The 19,714-nt window shown below is 53.8% G+C and overlaps 1 protein-coding gene across 1 annotated transcript; it reads left to right on the plus strand.

Moving 5' to 3' along the window:
- Positions 1 to 360: 360 nt before the first annotated feature.
- IL23R (interleukin 23 receptor) lies at positions 361 to 17,140 on the plus strand. Its single transcript, XM_042808434.1, is given in 16 exon segments — positions 361 to 446; positions 2,589 to 2,684; positions 3,388 to 3,681; positions 3,870 to 3,889; positions 3,891 to 3,994; positions 4,899 to 5,080; positions 5,180 to 5,325; positions 6,090 to 6,249; positions 7,073 to 7,155; positions 7,444 to 7,660; positions 8,717 to 8,914; positions 9,666 to 9,749; positions 12,754 to 12,804; positions 13,604 to 13,700; positions 14,733 to 14,823; positions 15,292 to 17,140. Coding segments are annotated over 15 exon segments (2,406 nt in total). The 5' UTR covers positions 361 to 446; positions 2,589 to 2,626; the 3' UTR covers positions 15,913 to 17,140.
- The last annotated feature ends 2,574 nt before the right edge of the window (positions 17,141 to 19,714 follow it).

Genomic DNA, 19,714 nt, shown 5'->3' on the forward strand with positions numbered 1-19,714 from the left:
AAACCACCACAGTCCTTAAAGATTTTTTTCACTGCAGGCTTCGGGATTCGTAGAAAAATGTTCTTTTCGCTGACAGATCTCAGCCTGGCTCCCCAGGACCCCTCCGCTGGGCTCCTGCCGTCTCGCACACAATCATAAAAATCCAGTTGGGATGGATTTAAAGTTACGCGGGGTGGGGAGGGGGGTGGGGGTGGGGGCGGCCTCCAAATACTGTAACAACTTAAAAACTAAAAAGACAACCCCCCCAGCCAGCCCAGGGGCTGTTCCTTTAAGGGATGCTGGGTTTTCCCATGGACTGACTCAGACTGGAAACTCTCAGTTTTTCTCGGCGCAGCAATCTAGGTCAGGCTTGCTGACACTTGCTGATGCTTCTCGCCGCGCTCGGCAGCCCCGGCCACAGCAGGAGGCAGAGGGGCCCGGCAGCACATGTCTTGAGAAACAGCAAGGTAAGGACCCCCCCCCCTTCCAGCTCCCAGCCCTCTACCACCTGGATTTAAAGCCCTAAAATATCCCAGCTCGTGTTTCTCGGCTGCTGCTTCTGTGCGTTAGCTGCTCCTGACACCCATTGCCCGTAAAGATTTCGCGTGGTTTGGGTTTGCACAATCCAGACAGCTTTTTCCTTCTGCATTTGCTTCGCATTTCTTCGGCGCTAATGGACGAGGAGGCTTTTTAATACGGATGAGATCACAGACCATGCATCTCTCAATAAGAGGAATGGTCTCCTTCCTTCCGCCTTCGGAGTCTGCAAACTCGGAGTTTGCAAACGCCTGTAAATTGGAATAAAACGCGAGCGTGAGTGATCTCCGGAGAAGTCAGACCCTGAGGTCTTGTCTTAGAGCTGGCAGTCAGGCAGGTTTATTGTATTTTCAGCTCTTTTCAGAGACCATGAGGGTTTGGGTTTGGTTTTTTTGGTTTGTTTTTTTTTTTTTTTCCATTTGTTCTAACTTGCAGAAGGTTTGCAGGCAACTGGGAGGCCTTCAGGTTCTCTTAGTGGGTCAGGTAATAGGAAGGCACTTGAAATCTGAGTCACTAGTTATGAACAGCCCTTAAACGAGGTCAACTCATACAGCAGCAGAAATACAAAAGCGTTAGCTGCAGCTAGTAGCCTGGTTTGGGTTGAACAATGTCATTTTGAGGCTTTTACAGTGGGCTCTGGTCTGGCCTGTCCCTCAAGGGCAAACTTGCCATTTCTAACGTCAGGTTTGGTGCAGGGCTATTTTAATTATTGCTGGCTTAGAAAGAAAAACTACGGAGGCGCCGGGGCTTTGCTCAGCTCTCAGCGCCGTGCACGTGAGCGGTGGGTAAGGTGATGGTAAGGGTCTGCCCAGCACCCAGCCCCGCGCCCACCGCAGCATCCCCCCAGCCTTTGGGGCTGGGGAGGAAGGAGAAATGAGCAGGGAAAAATTCAGGCAAGACTGTGGGATGAGGACAAGAGTGTGGCTCCTTGGGGAGAGAGGGGAAGCCCTTTCCTGGGATTTTGGGACTTGGGGGGGGGGAACGCTGCCAGGAGGAGCCACGGCTCGGCTTGGGCAGGTCCCTTTCCCACAGGACCCACGGGGGAAAGACGTTCTGGGAACAGGGGAAGTTTCTGTCCCACGAAACCGTGTCTGGGTGAGTCTCAGCGTCTCCAGGGATGGAGACTGCCGGGCAGCCGGCCCCATGCGTGCTCACCCTTAAAGTGCTTTTTTTTTTTTGGTGTTTAACGGGAATTTCCTGATTTTCAACGTGAGCCCACTGCCTCCTGTCCTGGCGCTGGGCACCACTGAGAGGAGTCTGGCTCCCTCACCTCTACTCCATCAGACATCCATACCCAAAGATAAGACGCCCTGAGCCCTCTCCTCTCCAGGCTGAACTGCTCTCCCAGCCCTTCCTCACATCTCAGGGGCTCCAGACCCTCAGGAATCTTTGTGGCCTTTGCTGGACTCGCTCCAGTCTGTCCCTGTCTCTCTTGTCACGGGGGGAGCTCAGTCACAGACCCAGCAGTCCAGATGTGTCCACCCCAGGGCGGAGCAGAGGGGCAGGATGAAAACAAGCAGCATCCCCCTCACCCACCACGCCAGCCTGCTTCGAGGCAGGCTCTGGGGCTGCTCAGGCATGATTTCCCTTTCGTAAAGCCACGCTGGCAGCTCCTGGTCCTCCTGCGTGTGCTGGGAGCTGCTTTCCAGGAGGATTTGCTCCATCTCCTGCCCGAGGGTGGAGGTGAGGCTGTCCTGAATGCGCTTCCCCCCATCTTCCCTGCCCGGGGTGACCAAAAACTGCGTGAATATACACATCTGTGTAAGGAAAGGATCGGAGAAATTTCACAGATATAAGGGAAACGTCACCGGGGGTGGGAGCTCAGGGAAAGTGGCTTTGGGGCCACTCACTGGGGCTGGACGCTGGGCTCTGCTAGTGGGGTGCGTGTTACCCGCAACGCTGAGTGTCCCCCCTCTGCTCCCACCGCTGGCATGACCCGACCTGACCCCAAAATCCCCAAGGAAACCCTCGCTACGCATCCCCCCCACTGCCGCCCCTGGGGCGGTCCCTCAGCGTCCCCGGGGGCGCGGGCAGCGGCTGGTGGGACAACCCCCACTTTTCCTCCCACCCAGGACCGCGCCACGCGTGGGCGCCGGCCGCGGTGTGGGCCATGGCGAGCTCCGGCGAGGTTTTGGCACTCCAGGTCCTGCTCTGCTGCCTGTGCGGAGGTAAGCGGCACCGCGGCCACAGCAGCGTCACCCTCGCTGGCCACGGGAGCAAAGACCCCGGCCCAGCTGGGAAATCGGAGCGGGAAAAATTATAGTGTCACTGCGATGGATTTGGAGGGGAGGCACTCACATCCTTGGATGGGGAGGGGGGGGGGCTGCATCCAGCTGCCTGGCAGCACGTTTCGGCGGCTGCCACCGGCATCATCCTGCCTCCGCGCACGCGAAGCCGGAGAGCAGCTACACCCTTTCCAGGAAGGCCAGATCGAGCCCGATACCGGCTGCGAGCCGGCTTTGCCGGGGCTGGTGCAGAGCCTTCATCTGATAGCGAAGGGCAGCTGCGTGGGGGCTGCCGCCCTAATCTCGGGGGATCAGAGCTCTCAAGACTACGGGTTATTTCCTTGCAGTCATTTAAGCCTTAGAGCAAAACCTAAAATTGGTGAAACTAGCTGTTTCCGATCTGAGGGGATGAGTCACTGGGTGCCTGGTCGCTGCTGAAAGGGGTTTATCCCTATTGCTTGGGGAGGGGGGGGGGGGGGGGGGAGTGGAGCGAGGGGGCTGGGGGGGTGCTGCCCCCCCCCACCACGCTGCTGCCTGCACCCCAGCAAAGCAGGCGCCCGTGGCGGAGCGGGGCAGCCCGCGGGCATCATCTCCTCCCGTGGGACGCCCACCCGGAGCGGCGGTGACCCGGCGGGTGTTGGCGCAGGTGTGGCAAACATCAAGTGCTCAGGGCACGTCTGGATCGAGCCGGCGCCGGTGGTGCGGATGGGCTCCGACATCTCCATCAACTGCCTCTCCACCCTCGGCTGCCCCTGGGCCAAGTTCTTCATCTTCCTCAACTACAGCCCCGCCGAGGGTCCCCTGCACCCCCTCAACAGCAGCACCGTCCAGCTCCGGCTGCGCGATTTTCGGATGCCCGTCGGGGCCGTCGCCTGTTTCGTCAGCTGCCCCAACACCCAGAGTCGCTGGCTGGTGTGCGGCGCCGACGTCCTGGCCGGCTGTGAGTACCCCCCCCCCCCCCCCCCCCCCCCCAGGCTGTGGGGTTTCGGTGATTTTTGTTAAGCCGCCAGCACCGAGGAGGTCGGGGAGGGGGGTGTTTGGTGGTGGTGGGGGGGGTGGGTTGCAGCAGCTTGGGTTTGGCACCGCTCGAGGGGTACCCGCACTCTCCGCTCGGCTTTGCCTCCGCAGACCCCCCGGACCCCCCCCGGCAACCTGAGCTGCAGCATCCACGAGCACTCGGGGCGGCTGGCGTGCATGTGGGACGCGGGGCGACCCACCCACCTACGCACCCACTACGCCCTCCACCTGCGCAGGTAAGGCCCCGTGGGATGGGGGGGGGTTGATGCGACGAGCCAAAGGCAACCAGCAGAACCAGTGCAGGGCGTGCGGTCGGGGCACGGCGGCCACAAACCCCCGGGGTGACGCCGGGGCTGCTCAGCTGCTGGCAGAGGGCACCGTGCCCTAGTTAACGCTTCCTAACTCAACCTGACGCCTTCCCTCTCTCCCGCTTGCAAACCGCACGCGAAACCCCCCGGGGTTTCGTTCTGCACGGTGGCCCTGCGCACGCTCAGTGGCCCAGCAAAACATCTCATCGCATTGCCGGGCATTGCAGCCATCGTGCATTTTTTTTTTTTTTTTTTTGGGGGGGGGGGTGGGGGCTGTTGGAGGCAGATGGGTGGACTTTTTCTAAGCTAAAGCGCTGAGAGGGTGCAGCCGGCAGTTTGCACCTAACGCTGCCCGAACCCTGAAACTGAAACTCGAGCAGAGCACGAGAAGCTTGAAGCTGAAGCGGGTGTGCCGGCTGCTGCCTTCCGACCCAGCCCGGGATGCTCCCTGCCACGTTTGGCACTGAAGCCCCCGTGACACAAAGCTGGCAGGCTTTCAAAGATAATCTGAACCGATTATTAAAGTAAGCGCATTGAAATCCCGCCATACGTCGGCTTTGTGAAGAGAAGCAATTAACCGCCTAGCCTAAATTCGCTTGGGCTCAAACCCTGAGGAGCTGAGAAAGCTGCCTTCCCCCCAGCGAAGATGCAAACGCCCCGCAGAAGCGTCGAGAACCGAAGGCCATGACTTTCTCGTTGGCTTTAAGAGTGACAAACACCAGGCCTGGAGGTGACCGTGCCCCGGTCGTGAGCTGCGACCCCCTCGAGAGCCGGGGCTGCCTTTCCAGCAAGCCGGGACGAGCTCTGACCGGGGCCGCTTTCTGCTTCCCAGCGCGGGGACGGTGGATGGTGCTGAGGAGGAAGAGGAGGAGGAGGAGGAGGTTTTCCCCGCCGGCTCGCCGGTGCCGCTGAGCGCGCTGCGCGGCGGGACCCGCTACTCGGCGTGGGTGCAGGCCAGCAACGCGCTGGGCGCTGCCCGCTCGGCCCCTCGGCTCCTCGACCTGCGGGAGCTGGGTACGTCTGTCCGTCCGTCCGCCCGCTTGAGGGGCACGCAGGGGTGACTCGCGACAGCAGACACCCAGACCCCCCCCCCCCCTCCCGTGTCCCCCGCAGTGGTGCCCGCTTTGCCCCTGGCCGCCGGCGCTGAGACGACGGAGACGTCGCCTCCCACCACCACCGTCCTCTGGAGGAGGCAGACGCTGCTGGAGAACGTGCGCTGCGAGGAGCGGCACAAAGCCGCGGGCGCCTCGGCATGGCATGTGAGACAGCCCACGACCCCCCCCCAAAAAAACCTCCCCCCACGCAGACCCATACTCTGAAGCTGCCCCCCCCCCCCCCCCCCCCATTAAGAGAAGCGCCAGTCCCACTGGAGAGCACCCACGGGTGATGGGAGCATTTGGGGGGTCATTCCAAACCCACCCCTTTGCTGGTGGGGGGCGTGCACCCCCAGCCACAAGCAGCCCCCCCAACCTTTAGACAGACAGCTTTTTGGGCAGGGTTATCTCTGCTTTTAAAACAAAAAAAAAAAAAAGCAAAATTCAAAATATTCTCCCTAAAGGTGACAAGGCAAACAAGTCTGCAGGGATGCTCAGCGCTTCGCCGGTCGCCCCCCCACCCACACGACACTTGGGGGGCAACAACACCCTTTTGGAACCCTCCCCGGGTGTTGGCGGGGGCTGAGCCCTGATCCCAGCACCCACTGGAGCCCCTCCGAAATTTCCGTGGTGTCACAAGCCCAGTGTGTGTGTGTGTGTGGGGGGGGGCTCTCGCTGCCCACCCCGCCCCCCCCATCTCCCCCCAGCCGAGGGGACTGCGTGCTCACCGTGTCTCGCAACAGCATCAGCCTCAAAAACACGTGCTGGAGCACCGCGGCGATGGGGACCCCCGTGCCCCGTTCCCCCCACCTCCATGCAGGCGACCGCCGCGTGCTCCCGCTCTGCGTGGGGGGGCTGGTGGTGATACTTGGGGGGGGGGGGATCAGCTGGGTCCTGCTCCCCCCTAGCACCCTGCTTTTTCCTCGCAGGTGGAGGCGTGGGACGGTGCGGCACAGCACGGGCCCCGCTCGCGGCACGACCTGCAGAGCAACACCCGGTACGTGTTCCAGGCGAGGTGTCGGCTCAGCCCCACCGACAGCCCCTGGAGCGCCTGGACCCCCCCTTTTCTCTACACCACCCCCGAGGCAGGTAAGCTCAGCCTCCGCTGCTGCTCCGACAACGTTTCCCCCCACCACCACCCCTAAATCTCCTTGAGATGCTCGGCGAGGATCAGACCCGAGCTCCGGCGGCTCGAATCAGCCAGCGACACGCGTGTGCATGGCATGCACGTTGCATGTGCCCGCCGTGGGAGTCCCTGTTCCCCCCCCCACGCCCCCAGAGGCACCGCCACCATCCCCACGCTGCGGCCGAGGGCTGAGCACTCTCACAAGCCGGCAGCTCGTCTCATGCCCCCCCCCCCCCCCCCCCCCCCCCGCCGAGCCCTCATGGCGATTTTGAGGCTGCTGCAGTGTGGTGGGAGCCGGAGAGAAACCCCGCGGGTTTTTTTTTTGCAGGCAGAAAGAGGTTTTCTGTACAGAAAAAGGGACGGGATACGCTTATCCATCTTTGGTAGCTTGCTTTCTCCCAGCAGCAGGGAGCTTGTTCTAGGTGGAAAAGCCACAGTGGCTCACCGGCCGCAAATACCTGTTGTCTTGGGTCAGATTTCCCCCTTCGCATCTTGGCTAGCGACACCGGGATGAGCTTAGCCACGGCCAGCTCAGTTATTTTGGCTGGCAGCAGGCTCAGATGCCCGAGGAGCGATGCCCTCCCTTACACCCCGGTTGCAGGGAGGAAGCCGGGGTCGCGCTCGCCCTAAAAACCAAAAAAAAAAAAAAAAACCCAACACTCGTTGCCGTTTGCAATCGGGGCCGCTTCCTCTCCAAGCGGCGCTTCCCGCCAAAGGCTGCGTGTCCGTGGGAGCCCCGTGCGCGGGTGGGAAGCTCACGCCGCGTCCCACGCTTCCTTCCCGCAGCCCCTGCCGTGGCACCCGACGTCTGGCGGCGCCTGGGCCCGGCCTTCCCGAACGGCAGCCACGAGGTGACGGTCTTGATCAAGGTAAAAAGCATTTTTTTTTTTTTTTTTTTTTTTTTTTTGGCAGCTCCGGAGACATTTTTGCGGGCTCTGCTCCTCCCCGAGAAGAGCGCCTGCCAAGAGGCAGCGGAAGGCGATGCCCTTCCTTTGACAAAGAGATGGGAGGAGGGAGACCCCAACGTGTCCTTTGGGACCAAAAAAAAATCTCCCCCCATCCTTGCAAAATCCACCGGTGCATCACCCAGTCGGGGGGGACGCCTATCCTGGGGTGGGGTGGCTCAGCACCCAACCCTGCACCCATCCCTCTCGCAGCCCCTGCCGCCCCGAGATGCCCGTGGGAGGATCGTGGGCTACGCCGTGGTCGCCGAGAGCCCCGGGGGAACCCGGCTCCTCTGCAACACCTCCAGCACATCCTGCAGCCTCCTGGTACCCCGGGGAACCCGCGCCCTCCGCGTCACCGCTCACAACTCCAAGGGGGCTTCCAGCCCCGCCAGCATCCCGCTCGGCCGGGATGCCGGTGGCCGGGAAGGTGGGAGTTTGCACACACCCATCGCAGCTTTATTTTAATCACTTTTGCAGGGCGGGGGGGGGGGGAAATGCTAGCTTGCGCACGCATGCTTTAAAAGCAAAGGAAAAGCCCCCGCGGAGCTCTGCCGGCTCCACGGGGGGAGCACAGCATCCTCCAGACGAGGCCAGCATCCCGCAGAGATGCTCTGCAGGCACATATCGCAGCCCTCAGCTTCCGAAGGCCGCAGCAACGAGCTTAAAAATAAGTTTGGCCTGCCTGCGTCGGCTGGCAGGGCCGGGCCGGGTGCAAGGCTGCTCCTCCGCTCCCCAAAATAACGCCTGCTGCCAGGGAGGCAGCCCCAGCTGGCTCCTTGCAAACAGAAAGGGAGGGGGAAAAGGAGAAAAAAAAAAAAAAAAAAAAAAAAAAAATTATCCTTCCCAGGCCACCTTCATTTCCCTGCGCCACACGCTGTGGTTTTCCCCACAACCCCACTTTCCTATTTTTGAAAAAAAGTCTCTTTTAATAAGCAACGGGAGGGGAAAGTCCCCTACAAATTGAGGACAAATAGATGACTAAAAAGAAACTAAAGAGAAATAAGGTGGAAAAAATTCTCTAATCTCTCATTTCTTGTAAGAAATGACAGGTAAAGCATTTCAGATGAGACATAACAAAGCTGAAGATGTGCTTTAGTGATATGTGAGCACAGATATATATTTATAAACATAGGTTTTTATTTTTCTAAACATAGGTGGTTTCTGCATATTTATAAGCATGGGGGGTTTTTATATTTATAAGCATGGGGGGTTTTTATATTTATAAGCATGGGGGGTTTTTATATTTATAAGCATGGGGGGTTTTTATATTTATAAACATTATTTTCTTATATTTATATTTTTATACATGCATTTGTGTGTGTATACATACAAACCCGCCACATTCTAGAATTTCTTGTTCCCTCTTCTGTCCTTAAGCACTTTCAGGAGAGACGTTTTGCCAGGCTTTAGCTGACCCTCCCAGGCCTCCCGCTCTTTGAGGATGAGGTTGGGGTGACTCCCCCCTTGCCATCTCTCCCCGCAGAGTTCCCAGCACCGGCGGCCCTGGAGGTCAAGGCTGAGAACCAGAGCAGGGTCTCGGTGGCCTGGCAACCCCCCCGCCGCAGCGGGAGGTCCCCACTCTGGTTCATAGTGGAGTGGGTTTCCACCGCCCGGTATAGCCAGGAGGAGCAATATTTTTGGAAGAAAGTCCCGTACCAAGAAACACACACGTACATCCAAGGTAAGACACTCCAGGAGTCCTTGGTGGGGTTCATCAGGAAATTATAAAACCAAAATAGATCATAAAAAGCAAAGTTTCATTTGAAATTGAGCCCCTGCCCACTTGGTTTTTTTGGGGGAGTAGGCCCTGAAGAGCTCTTGGGGAGCAAGGAGTGAAGCAATGGGAGGCAGGAGGGCAGCTGGTGGGGTTTGGTCCCCCAGGTGAAGGTCACAGGGAAAGACAATGAAGTGGCAAGTGAGCTGGCAGGCAGAGAAGCCACGCTAGACCTGGGGAGGAGATGCACGGGGGCATTTATGGGCCTGGGGAGGAGATGCACGGGGGCATTTATGGGCCGGGGGAGGAGATGCACGGGGGCATTTAGAGGCTGCAGAGAGAGAAGGCTCACCACTTGATGCACCGAGGCTGTCGCTTTAGCACCTCTTCTCCCATGCCCAGAGACACAAGCCTGGCAGCATGAATATCTCAGGACTCATCCCACTCCGTTCCTGCTTCTCACATTAATTCTGGTGTTTATTGAGTTTGGGGTACTTCCTAGCAAGTTACCCAACCAGGCTTTTGCTCTTACACATGTGTTTTTAGGAACAGCTCATGCAGCAGCTTTCCCCAGGGGAGGGAAGGAGTGCAGCAGGCTCAGAGCTGGGGACCCCTCCTCACACCTCCATCTACATTCACCCCTCAGTAACAAGCCCTTAAGCAAGCCCAGAGCTTTCACAGAACTTACATTTTAAAGGCAAATCTTGCTTCTTTCTAGAAGAGGCAATAGCAGAAGGTCACATCAATGTGTCGGTATACGCAGTCTACGCCGATGGAGTCAGCAAACCAAGCTCTGGCCAAGGTAAGCCCCATCAGGGGAAAAGTTGCTCCAATGGAGCTGCAGAGCTCAGCTCGCTGTTTCAGTCTTAATGTGCCTCCAATCTGCCAGTTTTGTAGAATTACTTAGCTTTAGAAACAAAATGTAAAACCCTCCCACTGACCAGAAGAAGGTAAGGCTCTAGGTAGAAACCTCTTGACTGCAGGACATGGAAATGGAGATTTTTTTTATCAATATATCTGTCTGAAAGCCTTCTCTAGTTAATCTTTGCTCCTGTGCATGGTTCTAATGCACACGAGAAGCATATCTTGCTTCAGAAGAGACACCAGTGGAGCCATTCTCCCCTTTTTGCAATAGGAAAGATGAGGTTGCTTTGCACAGATGTAAACGTTATAGATAAACCAAAACTTAGAAAATTTTTAGAGACCAACTGGCCAAGCTGCAGCCTGCCCTTTCTTAGCTGGAACAGGAAGCAGGCAGGATTCAGTTCCCAAAAACATTTTGTATAAGATCATGGGCCAATTTACAAAAGAAATTAAGGACTCTCATCGCCTCCAGCCCTGCGTGCGTTGGCTTTGGCTGGGCTCCCTGAGCAGCTCCATCCCGCTGCTGGTCCTCACCCAGGCGAAGCAGGATCATCCCCACAAAACACTCAACACCCGAGGACACCTCCCAGCCCCACCATACCTGCTCACAGACACCACAGCACCCGCAAAAACCTCAGCGTTTTGGGGTACCACACACAGCGTCCATGGAGAACTGAGACCAAGGTTTAGGACCTCCAGAGCTCCCCCAGCACAGCCCAAATCAGGGCTGAGGGCCCAGGGCTGAGCTTAAATCGAGCCCCTGGGCAGGGGTGTGGGTGGAGGTCCCAGGTGAGGCTGGTCAGGGCCATTAAGAGCTGTTAGTGCCCTGACAGAGCTGGTTGTAGCTGCAGGCAACTGTAACGCCCGGGGATGTCATCTGCTCACCGGCCCACGCTGTGATGCGATTTTAGAGGGGTTATTTGAAGCTGCTCGGGTAATTTCCCTAAGACAGACTCTGTGTTTCTGGTTGGCACCTCTCATGGCTTTGAGAAGGGAAGTTATTCATTTTTTTCCCTCCCAAATTGGAAACAGATATCCCCGACCGGTTCATCCCGGGATGTTCGTGGCTGCTCGCCCTGGCTGTTCAGTGTTATCCTCACGGACACAGACAGCCTTCAGCTCTGGGCAGGTTGGGGTTTGGGCACCTCCAGCTCTGGCGACACAAATTTCCAATGTCCTGACTCTCCAGTGGGATTAAACCTCAGCAGCAGGTCTCCATCTGCGCGGAAGGGGGGAGAGCTGGGTGTCAGAAGGAGGATGCTCCAACCTTTGCATTAGCAAACGGCTTAGAAATGCGTTAAACGCTTAAAAACAGAGACTTCATCCCTGGGGGTTGCATAGACTCCTCTAACAAAGGTTGGGGGGTTTGTGTGGGGAAGTGCCAACGTGAAGCTCATGTCTGGGACAAGGTTTGTTTCCAACACACCAGCACAGCCCACAGCTGACACCCACAGAAAGTCCTCCAGCTTGACTCCACAGGTTGAACCCCATCCTTCACCTTCCTTATTCAGATTGAGCCTGTTCATCGTCAGCAAGGCACTACCGTAATCATATTAATTTTTTTTTTTTTTTTAATTTATACCCGCTCAATATGCCAGTGACACCTGCCACCCAAAACTTCTGAATTGCCAGGCTGCAGAATAATGTACTCCATCCCTTTCCTTCCGCAATCCCGTATTTTTGAGAGACACTTTGCAGCATCCACAGCAGCAGCTGAGTGGGTTTGTACTGCAAACACTCTACTGAGGGAACTGAAATACCTGAGCTACAGGAGCTCTGCTGGGAAACACATATGCTTCAAATGCTCAAAATCAGAGACAGCACATTTTGGGGGATCTTTTTGCCCTTTGGAGAGGAAGAAATTGCATTTGGCCTCGGGTTTGCATTGCAAAGCAAGTACGTACCAGAAGCAGAACGGGCTCCACCGGGCTTGGATAAGCTCTGTCCTTTGACAGCCACTGTTTCATTCACTAAAGGCTGTGATTTCCAAAAGGTTTTCACTCCTTGTCATCTGAACTAGTCTCAACTGACAGGTTACTGACTCTGTTGCAGAAATCGCTGGCTAAAATCAGGTGGCCCGTGTTGTTTAGGATATAAATATATTTTATATATATAGGCTACATTATGCTGGATATCCTTAATTATCTTGGCCAATTGAAGCCCTGTGACTGTAGATGAGGATGCTAGCTGCTTTTCTTATTAATGCTGATCCTCTGCTTAAATGCATTCAGCTTTCTGCTGCCCCGAGGGGATGTTTGGCTTGGGCCAGGCGATGGCCCCGCTCTGAGGAGGAGATGTCCTGGCCCTGCCGGGCTGGGGCAGCGGGTGCTCGGGGACAGAAAAGCAAACATGAGGAGCACCAGGATTTTTCCTAAAGCAGTCAGCCAGCCGAAGGGTACAGAGGAGTCTTCAGGCGTGCAAATGCAGGGTTTCATCAAGCACCTGGATCCTTGGGCTGCTAAAGATTGCTTATTTTAGCAGAAATACACTCCTTGCCATGGCTGGCTCTTTAGCTACAGATCTTCCCTCGCCGCCCAGCCCATCACACAAACAGACACTATCAGAAAATTCAGTCCCGTGGAGTTCAGACACTTCGGGACATAACCTGGAGGTGCCCCTGAGAAATGATGTGTAATTTCTCAGGAAGGCTGAATTCTTGTTTCAGGTGCTGAGGGGAGCGATGTGCGTGGGAAGATGCTTTGTAATTGATGCTATGTGTTCATCAACATCTTGTTTAACTGGATCTCTGAGAAACAGGAGATCGTGTAGAGTCCAGCCAGGGCTGGAGTTACTAATTACTTGAGGGGGCTTTATCTTTCTCATTATACCATTATTTATTTTTCTAAATAATATTAACAAAATTAAAATAAGCCATAGCGTCTGTGCTACCTGCTGTCCTCTAAATTAAGTTATGGACATTTTTTCCTCTCTCTCTGTTTAAGTGCCTTCAGAGGACCATCTCCTGGGCAGCACCTACAGCGAGATCCCCCATGGTAAGAAAATCGTAGCTTAGACTTGGTAAGCCAGACTTTCTCCTTAACCAGAAGTGGAAGTTTTAGCACAAGCAGCGCCTGCAGCATCTGGTGATGAAGAAGAGGAAGCACCCTTACGCCTTGGAGAGGTCAAGGCCAGAAAAGCAACTTTTCACTTGATGGGGAGATGAGCCACATGGCAGGGAAGGCTGCAGTGCCCTCACGGATGAATAGCACCCGCAAAACGCTTGCCTTCAGTTTTGCGTTCTTATGAGACTCATAATATAATGTACATTACAACGAGTAGGAGATAAGAAAACAAGGAAAATGTAAGATAATGCTGACATATATCCTAGCAGCGATAGACTGTTTCGATCTTGCAGTTTGAACCAGAGACTCATTTAAACATTTCCCATCCATTTTTCTAACTTTCGGTTACGCTCTGGTTTGTACATCTTCTGCTAAAGGTTACGTTATGATCTGTGGCAGTGCTTAAACCAAAAGCAAAACCAGCGTAAGCTGAAGAATTCACTTCAGCGTTTCTGGAAGGTAAGGCGGCGTAGGAAATGGTTAAACACGGCGACCACACCTCGTGGGCGAAGGGGCCGTGCACGCCCTGGTCACAGCACAAGGCGGATGGGCCACCACTTCGGGCACTTTTTGCTTTTGTTCTGGCTTTGCTTCCTTCACTGAGGAGCGAAAGGGCAAGTGAAATGCTGGTTTAGCAAAGATCCACCCTTTACATCAACGGCCGTCGTGGCAGCCGGGGCGGCGGAGCAGAGCCACCCGATTGACCTTCTTCTTCTCTCTCCTTTTCCAGACGATGACATCGGAGTTTTCCTGGGGCTGGGCGCCAGCGTGGTCATATTATCGGTGGTTTTTGTAATTCTGATGCTTAAAAAATCAGCCAGGAGAAGGTATTGCTTTCTCCTCCGCAATTTGTTTCCTTATTTCCAACTCATACTTTTCTTCCAGAATATTCTAAAATTAACTGCAGAAACCAGGCCTTTTCACTGCATTTACCAAGGGCAACCTCACCTATTAATCAGATTCCTATATGAAAAGACATTTGCGTGCTCTCCAGTAAGGCAGAGACCAGCAAAAAAAGTAAAAAATCTGTAAAGGCCAGCCTTAGAGATACATGGGATTATTACAGAGATACAAGGGCAGGGGTAGAAAAAGAGAGGAAAACCACAACCTCTGTAGGTAAGTTTTATCCTAGGGCTTGTTACTCCCCGTGTTGGCAGAGGGGGGGGATGCTGAAGCCCCTCACGCCTGCACCCTGAGGGACAGGCAGTGGAGCAGCTGGAAAACTCAACGGGGAGGATCTTAATACTGGTTTTCACACTGCTGTTCACTAGGCATCCTCCCAAACCAGTGCTCGTCTATCCCAGTTTGCCGCTTAGCTGGAATAGGGATGAGCAGGAGTCCGGGCACCGCTGTCCCCGCCCCAAATCCAGCAATGCTCAGCAAATTTAAAATCTCTCATAAATAATTTTAATTTCTGCAGCAGCTTCGGCTGTGGGAAGATCACCTTTCATTACTGCTGTGCGTTCGATTTCATCAGGTCAGGGCACACATGCCTCCTCTGGTTCGTACACATAGCTTGGTCCTCCCCCCGTGTCCCAGTTTAGCCACGTTTCCACACACAGGCAAGTTTTACATAAGGGATTTCTCAAGGGTAATTTAGCTTCCAGGCTTGCGCTGCCATGAATCAAATCTGGGGGAATAAGGTCGAAAGATGAAGAGCTAGAGTTCAGCTGGGGAAACACCCCCACAAGGAGTAAACCTGGGGCTCCCAAGCCATCCTTGGAGGATGGATGTACTTGGTGTGCCCCTCCTGCCAGGGGACACCTTCATCCCGCATGCAGAATAAGTGACTGATAAAACAGACTTATATCTTGGTGTTTGTTTTTGTTTTTTGTTTTTTTTTTTCCTTTTTGCTAAAGATTTAAGGCCACTGTTGTATCGCTCTTGCCAAAATGGCTGTTTGAAGACTTTCCCCACATGGAAAACAGCAACGTGGTAAAGTCACTCCAGGTAACTGCACCGCTATCTCCCGTATTATTATTCTGCCCTGTCTCCCCTTAGATTAAAGCTTGCTCCAGAGCTGTGAGAAACACGGATGGGAAGAGGATTCAGCCCTAAGGGACCAGGGACTGGTCAGGAATCATTTCCCAGGCATTTGCAAGGTGCACAGGAGCCCAGCTTAGCTGAGGTCTTTAAACCTTGCCTGAATATACTCTTTATTCCGTGGTCACAGCCGACTCAAGCTCCTCTCGAAATGCTTGCAGAAGCACGGAGACAGGCAGAGCTGCTCCCCATCTTCTCTCGTCCAGCTCGCTGCAGTCCCTCTCACAGGGGGGTTTGGATGAGAGAGGTGGGAAGGAAGACGAGGCAAAGACAAGTCATCGCCCCATTTCTTCCTTGGGATGCTCTAATGATACCTCTCCCGTGGGTAAAATTTGCCAATTTGTTACTACGCTCATCGGGTTTTTTTTTTTCCAGGAAAAGAGTGATTTCACGAGTAACAGTTTCCACGAGCCGTTCTTGGACACCAGTGACCCCACAGTTATGGAAATCGAGGAGGTGCCGGTGCACGAGGAGTGCAAGGACGTGGCCACCAAAAAGAAGCCCAGCAGAGAGGTCCCCGAGGACGGGGAGCGCCGGGGGAGCACATCCCCTGCCAGCATCGTGACCCCCGAGCAGATCAGTGACTACAAACCTCAGGTGTCCGACGGGAACCCGCTGGGGTACGTCGCTGCCAATATTTACCAAACACAGCCCCCAGCACCCCTCCCAGAACCGGAGATGAACGTCTTCTTCCGAGACTACACGAGCCCCATTCCCCACCTGTGGGACGGGGAGGGAGGGGGGGACCCCGTCTGCCTGCTGAAGAAGATCAACCTCATCCTAAACAACAGCCGGAGCGGGCAAAGCCACGCGTTCGGCTCAGCTCAGGGGGGGCACGGGTCCCCCCCGGAGAGCCAGTGGGGACACGCGCTGGGCAGCGATGCTCAAGAGCAAACGCTGGTCCCCGACGAGCTCGTCTCCTGCCTGAGAGCCACGAACGGGGAGTCGCTGGATATAAAGACCTGCTTCCCGCAAGGCATCGGGAGGTTATTTTGAGGGAAGTTGCAGCTGTGATTAAAAAAACCCGAAGCGACGACCGCGGCACAGATCAGCCTCTGAGATTGCAAACAGCAGAACTGGAGCAAAACCCCACATCTGACATTTGCCCTCTTTCTTGACTACAAATTCTTGTGGCTGCCTGGAACGCTTTGGCCAGTAAATCAAACTGTTAAACTTACCTCATACTGTCACAAGCATAAAAACCATAAAACTTGGATTCCTGTAAGAACTGAAATACAGAGCAGGTGATTTTTGCAGAATGTAATATGCTTCAATTATAATTCAAAGTCATTCTCTTGTTAAATGCTTGGAGTATCTCAACCCTGGAGCTGATTGCAGTTAAGATGGATAAAATGATCCCTGAGACATCCTGACTGAATTGTGTAAAATATCTTGGGATCATTCCTAATGAAAAGACACTACACCGGGGAGGATTTCTATATCGTACAGCAGACAGGGGTACCAGGACCAAGAAATCTTCTCTGTATGACAGAATAGCCCAATTTCACATTTTCCCTCCCATTCAATAATAAAAACTACATCAGGTAAGAGCAAGCCTTCGTCATCTTCCAGGCTGAATTAAAGTCTCTCTAAATTGGTCACAGGGCAGATTCTTTGTGTGTGTGAAGGATTTATCATCTCCTCACAGCAGCTTGCCGGCCTCAGCCTCACGAAGCAGAACATGGCACAGCGACAGAGCATTTGTCTGGCACATGACAGGGAATTTTGGATCTTATGAAATACAGAAAGTGAAATACAGGAGTCTCCTTCTTGCTGAACGGTTGTGAAATGATTGAAATTCTGCCTGGGACTGCAGAGGTGGTCTTGCAAAATGCCTCTAAAGCAACCCGAAACTCCCTGGAAATGCGAGAGGTTGGATTACAAGGCGATTTTTAAGGAAACGCTCCGGGTGTTTTTAAGGAATACAGCCACAAAAGGTGTTCACGATCCTCAATTGCGCTCAACGCTCTTCGCAGGCTTTGCTCTGCCCGTCCTTCTCTCCTACCTTCGAGCCTCTCTTTACAATAAGCAGCACGCAGAGCCCCTGAGCTCCATACCTGTAGGTGTGATTCCTGCTCACGGAGGAGCCTGCGTGGCTCACAGGGTGCTGGGGGGCTGAGCTGGCCGTGGGTAGGGCCGGGAATATTCGCAGGGAATGTGTCCTGTAAGAATGACGTTAACACCGGCGCATTAAAAGCCAAAAGGATCGTCTGGCTGGGCATTACCAAACCAAAACCTGTAAAAAAGAGCAAGGCTTGACAAATTTTGTAAGACTCAGAAGTTACAGAGTAAGTGCTCACCTACATACAATTACCTTTCTAGAGCTATCCGCTTTACTATTATGAAATCAGTCTGCAGTAGAACTGCTAAACCTGGAGATTATCATCCTTCTTTCCCTTTTTGCTAGGCACTCTGTGTGTTTTTCTCTAACAACTGTTGCACAAATGGCTCGATTTTGTTGTTTCCTGCTGGATACCTTCACACCAACACTGCTGTGCACTGTAATTGTTTCCTTTTAACCCAGGAGATCCGTCGCTTCATTTACGGAGTAGTAGCTACCTGGCAAGACAGGGTAGGAATCTTCTTTAGAAGCAGCAAACTATTTCCAAGCCAGAAATGCATCTTTCACATGTCAGCGAGTCTAAAATTGGTGCTTGCTGCCTGAGCAGGAAGGAAATTGTAAAAGAACAGCCACATACTACCAGCAGCCCTCATGTGAGATGGGGAAGGTATTTTTTTTTTTAATGTCCACATCCTGAGACTCGTGCTGCCTGTATTGCCTGAACGACCAAACCCCGGGGGGTGAAAATGCTCATCTTGTCCAAAAAAACCCCCAAGGCTGAAAGCCTCGTCTTGCATCCCAGGTACCTGCTGGCTGAATTTCCAGCCCCGCTAACTCACTCCAGGATGAATACCTGCAAATACAGCTGTGGCCAGAGGAGCCCAGCTCCTCTCCTGCTCAGCAGCTCTCCGCGCGCGGCGGTGCGGGGATGGAACGTCGCTCTCCCCGTGCACGTGTGCTTCCTCGGTGGAAAAAGCTCCCACAGATTTCTTGGGGGGGGGGGGGGGGGGGGGAGGAGCCGAAGGAAATATTTCTACTTTACATGGGTGCGTGGATGCATCTGGTAAACATGGGCTGGTTACTGGAGAAAACAGAAAAAGAAGGTGACAAACACATGCATGTGTGTGTGTATATATATATATATATATATATTTATGGGTGTATAAGCCAGCATCGAGATCCTCACAGCGAGTAACCCTTGAGGACATGGACGGCCTGGTGTTTTGAATCAAATCATGATGTCGCTCTCACTACATTTATTTCAACATCTCGGGGTTCACACCCTCCCTCAGCTATCACACGCTCCCTACTTCTTGATATTAGCATTTTCTAAACCTTTTTCTAAGTTTGATTACACTGTTGGGAGCCGTGTCTGGTGCCAGTGGATTCCACAGGTTATTCATCAGTTTGGCAATGAATTTCATGGGTTGTTCAGCTGCATTGCAGCGTGGGGTTATGCACCTTGGAGGTACGTAAAGGAAGTATTCGCTGAGTAATGTCTCTACCCGCAGACAGCGTGCTCCAAGGAGCGCTGATCTCTCGTGTAACTCTCACTCAGCCTGCGCGAGATTGCAAACTCATCTGTACATTAGCCCATGCAAGCGAAATCTGTCTGTAATTATTTTATGACAAGACGTTTTCTTTTCGTGCCGAATGAGTAACACGGAGAAAGCGGCTGCTGTCGAAGCACCGTGGGGGGCGAGCTTTGCACAGGGCAGGCTTTTTTGGCGTGCAGAAGTGATGACCCTACGTCCCTCGATGTAAAGGAGTGGTGGCCCCGTGTCCCTCGATCTTGGTGTCCCTGTCCCCCAGACAGAGACGTCCCTCCCCAGCCCGAGGAGGAGCGTTGGTGCAAGGCAGCAGCTGCCACTCATCGAAGCGTAACGTGATTAAAAACCAAAGCCGAATAGCTCACGGCCCACAGCGATGCACCAGGACACCGTGTCTCATTCACAGATCTAACACAACCTCAGTAAAAAGGCTCTTTTTACACAAAAGGAAGGAGAGAACAGATTAAAAAGAAATAAGAACTCAAGTGCAGTCTCTTCAAAGCTTGAGCAGGCTCAGAGAGCAGCAGAGCCATCCACCGCCTGCTCTTATCTCCAGCCCGAGCATGGGTGCAGGGTGTTTCAGGTGTGAGCTTGTGATCTTGCTCGGGGGAGTTACCAACAGCTCAGCCGGGGAGACGCTCTCCCTTTGGGACCTGTTGGTTACCACCCTTCTGCAGAAAGCCTGCCTGAAAAGGAATTCAACAAAATGCATAATAAAGAAATAACAGGCAAACTTAACAGGTAATAAACTACGCACTAAACATGGATCAATAGACACAGTTTTAAATCATCTGTGCTGCTGCTCTGCCAGCTTTACCACGCTTTCTGCAGGAGGACATCGCATTCATTCTGATTTAGTGTTTGAAGCGCGGGAGAGCTGGGTTTTACTCTCAGGTCAGTCACCAACTGGCTGCGTGACCTTCACCAAGTCACTTAAGTTTCTTACCCACAGTCTGGGTAGTAACAGTTACTACCTCTAGCAAAGCCTCAGTAAATACAGTCCAAAAGCCCCGTATGGCATTTGGTAACAGGAACAGTACAAGAACATGAAGGTAATAGAAACATTTTCTGAGTCATCCTGCACTGCTCGATTTTATTCTTCACATGCATTTGCCAGACTACTCCATGCTGAAAGGTCTGCAAGCATTTGGTTGTCAGTAAATTGTGGAAGAGATTTAGTGGCAAA

Source organism: Tyto alba, unplaced genomic scaffold (genome assembly GCF_018691265.1).
Source record: "Tyto alba isolate M040663 unplaced genomic scaffold, T.alba_DEE_v4.0 Super-Scaffold_1000006, whole genome shotgun sequence".
Lineage (NCBI taxonomy): Eukaryota > Metazoa > Chordata > Aves > Strigiformes > Tytonidae > Tyto > Tyto alba.